Raw genomic sequence first — 3,082 nt, forward strand, 5'->3', positions numbered from 1 at the left:
AAAAAAAAAAAAAAAAAAAAAAAGTTATTCCACTATGCAATATCATCTATAAAATTGTACACAATTAATAGAATTGAGGGGGGAAATGAAGATAGAAAGTAGAGATACCAAGGAGTAGGAAACAAATGGTAAGATAGAATGGATGCTGCTCAACGTGAAAGAATGCCTTAAAGGTCTCTGACTTGAAACTTTATATTGAAAGGTCAGTTATGGATAGCAGATAGATAATTATAATGCTTAAAGTTGTTAAATAAATTGAAAAAGAAAGGAGAAACACTTTATTGAGACCTGACTTTTTGATTTTCTTTTATACTAGAGTTGAAGAGGCTGATAGGAGGCCAGTTGCTAAAAGTGAAGAGGGGCTTTGCATCTATTTCCTGCTAAAATAAGTCATGTGCTTAGCTCAGTGTTGTTCACAAGCAGCCATCGCATACATGTTTGATAAACTGATCAGTAGTGACAGCTTGTTGGAATGCAGGAAAGCGGGAGGACAGCAAACTGAATGACTAGCAGTAGAAATGCTGAATCACTAAGCCAGCAGTCCAGCAGGCGTGGATCCTCATTGTTTGATTCTGAGTTAGTGTGTCAGACTCGATTGTCCTTTTCACAAGGACCTGTGCCTTGCATGTCTGTCTTCCTCTTCGTCAGGTTCATTGCTGAGCACAGAGTAGATGTTTGGTTAGTAGGAGGCAGTTGATTTGGTTGGCTGAACTGCCCTGAAATTTTGTGAGAAATGAAATGAGTAACTGAGGAATTTTTTTAGGCTGTTTTATTTCCAAGAGATTTGGTTATTTTAGTAAATATCTTCTGTGCAACTGTGATTCAAGAATTTTTAAATTGTCCTACTTTTTCCTTATTGGTAAACAGGAAGTGGTGACCTCCCCCACCACATGACTTTACTGCTCTGAGAGCCTTATGATGACATAGCATTTGCTTGTGTCTCAACAGATCCTCCTTGTCAGTAACCTTATCAGAAAGTTTAGTGAACCTTTTAATCTCATACCCTCTTTGAACAATATTGTGAAATAGGATTTTTCTTTTATCGTTTTGATCTGCACACTCTCTGGATAGAGTTGGTTTGGTAGAACCCCTAAAGAAAGCAGCCTGGAATTTTTGCAATCTTGTGCTCATTTTTTCCCTTGGAAGTAGTGCATAATAAAAGTAAAGCTTTTATTGCTCCTATAATGTGGTCTCTAATGAAGGACTTTTAAAACACAAGAAAAGTACCTTAGGATCCGTAGTGCATGGTCAGGAGCTCCTGATAATTTTTGTAATAATCACTTTTCTTTTTATCTAGTATAAATATAAATGAATCCTAGATAAATGTAGAAAGTTCTTATGTAAAGAACGGGTGCTGTGGCTCACACCTGTAATCCCAGCACTTCAGGAGGCTGAGGTGGGCAGATCACTTGAGGTCAGGGGTTTGAGACCAGCCTGGACAACATAGTGAAACCCGTCTCTACTAAAAATATAAAACTTAGCCGGGTGTGGTGGTGCATGCCTGTAATCCCACCTACTTGGGAAGCTGAGGCAGGAGGATCACATGAACCCAGGAGGTGGAGGTTGCAGTGAGCCAAGATCATGCCACTGCACCCCAGCCTGGGCAACGGAGTGAGACTCCATCTCAAAAAAAAAGAAAAAAGAAAGTTCTTATGTATTATATATAACCACTGGTCATCAGGCTAGAGCGAAGAAAAAAACATTGATCTTAAGGTGGTAGACTTTTTTCCCCTTACTGAAATGACAAAGGTGGGGGCCACTTCTTTCTTACGTGTACTCTAATGTGTGATACAATGCCTATAGGTATTCAACAGATTATTTGTGGAATGAATGAGTAACTTTGCCTTTGGGAAGTGTTTTTAACAACCTTTCCTGAAGCACATTTAGTTTTAGAAAATGCTCCCTTAGTAATGGAATGTTTTCTGATTTTACAGTGCCGAGCACTCTCTAAAAGACTGGCCTTGGCTGAAAAGTCTAAGGAAGCATTGACAGAAGAAATGAAACTTGCCAGTCAGAACATCAGCAGACTTCAGGTGAGTTAAGTGTTACCTAAACGGTTTTAATGTGTTTTCATTCAAAGTTCTTTGGTAGCAAAGCAGCATTTCTTTTCCAAAGGCATTTGATCTCTAGATATGCTTTTTAAAATAATCACTGTATTTCTAATTCATTAAAAATAACATCTTATGTTAGACAGAAAGTAGTTGTATTGTTTCTCTGACTTGATTCTAATTTTAAATCATTTTATAGTCAGCATTTGCTTAAATAATATCTATTTACCCAGAATCTTTCCTTCCTTGTACATACCCGTCATGGTGAGCTGTAGGCTTGTTCTGTACATATTACTCTGTTCCTTTTCTTTCCTGTGTCATAAAACGGATCTAAACTGAAAGGTGGGGCTATAATATATTCTCTTTTACTCACTGCCTGGTTTTAAATCTTTGTTTTCAGAAAGCCTCTGTTAATAAAAACATGATGCCAGGCAAGGAAAACACACAGCACTACAGCAACACCCACTTCCTCTTTGCTTCAGATTCGTTTATCAGATTAATTAGGCACACAGGATTAGATTTTAGGCAGCAGAAGAGAGCATGAGAGATGGGAAGAGAGATGAAGGGTGCTTCTTTCAGGGACGGTGCTGCCGGGAGGGCTGTAGGCCATTGAGGCGTAGGATGGAAGCAGTGTGTTGTAGGCCTCACCTATGGCTCAGCAAAACCTAAGGGAATTTGGAAAGATAATGATGGCTTTTCTTATAATTTTATACCTGGCATAGAAAGAAACCCTTAAATTTTTGCAAAGAAATTATGAACATATTTTGAAGACTGAGAAAAACGTTTTCCCTTTTCTTTTAACTTTGTTCTCTTGTTAGGCCTGTGCCTTAACCTTCATGTTAATTGATCAGATAGACCATCTTGATAGGTTGCTTTTCCAATTAAAAGAATTTTTTAAAAAATTGATGTAAATAGTTGTACATGTTTTGGGGGGATGTGGTATCTTGATTATTGTGATACCTTTGTACAATGTGTAATGATCAAGTCAGGGTAATTTGGATGTCCAGCACCTCAAACATTTACCTTTGTGTTGG

General features: G+C 38.0%; 1 protein-coding gene across 1 annotated transcript in view; it reads left to right on the top strand.

Moving 5' to 3' along the window:
• The window catches only part of PPP1R21 (protein phosphatase 1, regulatory subunit 21), an 83,606-nt gene that overhangs the window by 75,149 nt on the left and 5,375 nt on the right, over nucleotides 1-3,082 (top strand). Inside the window, 1 exon segment of the mRNA XM_011981591.1 lies at nucleotides 1,935-2,037. Within this exon segment, the coding sequence (XP_011836981.1) occupies nucleotides 1,935-2,037 (103 nt within the window).

This window comes from Mandrillus leucophaeus, unplaced genomic scaffold, assembly GCF_000951045.1.
Source record: "Mandrillus leucophaeus isolate KB7577 unplaced genomic scaffold, Mleu.le_1.0 Scaffold229, whole genome shotgun sequence".
Classification (NCBI taxonomy): Eukaryota; Metazoa; Chordata; class Mammalia; order Primates; family Cercopithecidae; genus Mandrillus; species Mandrillus leucophaeus.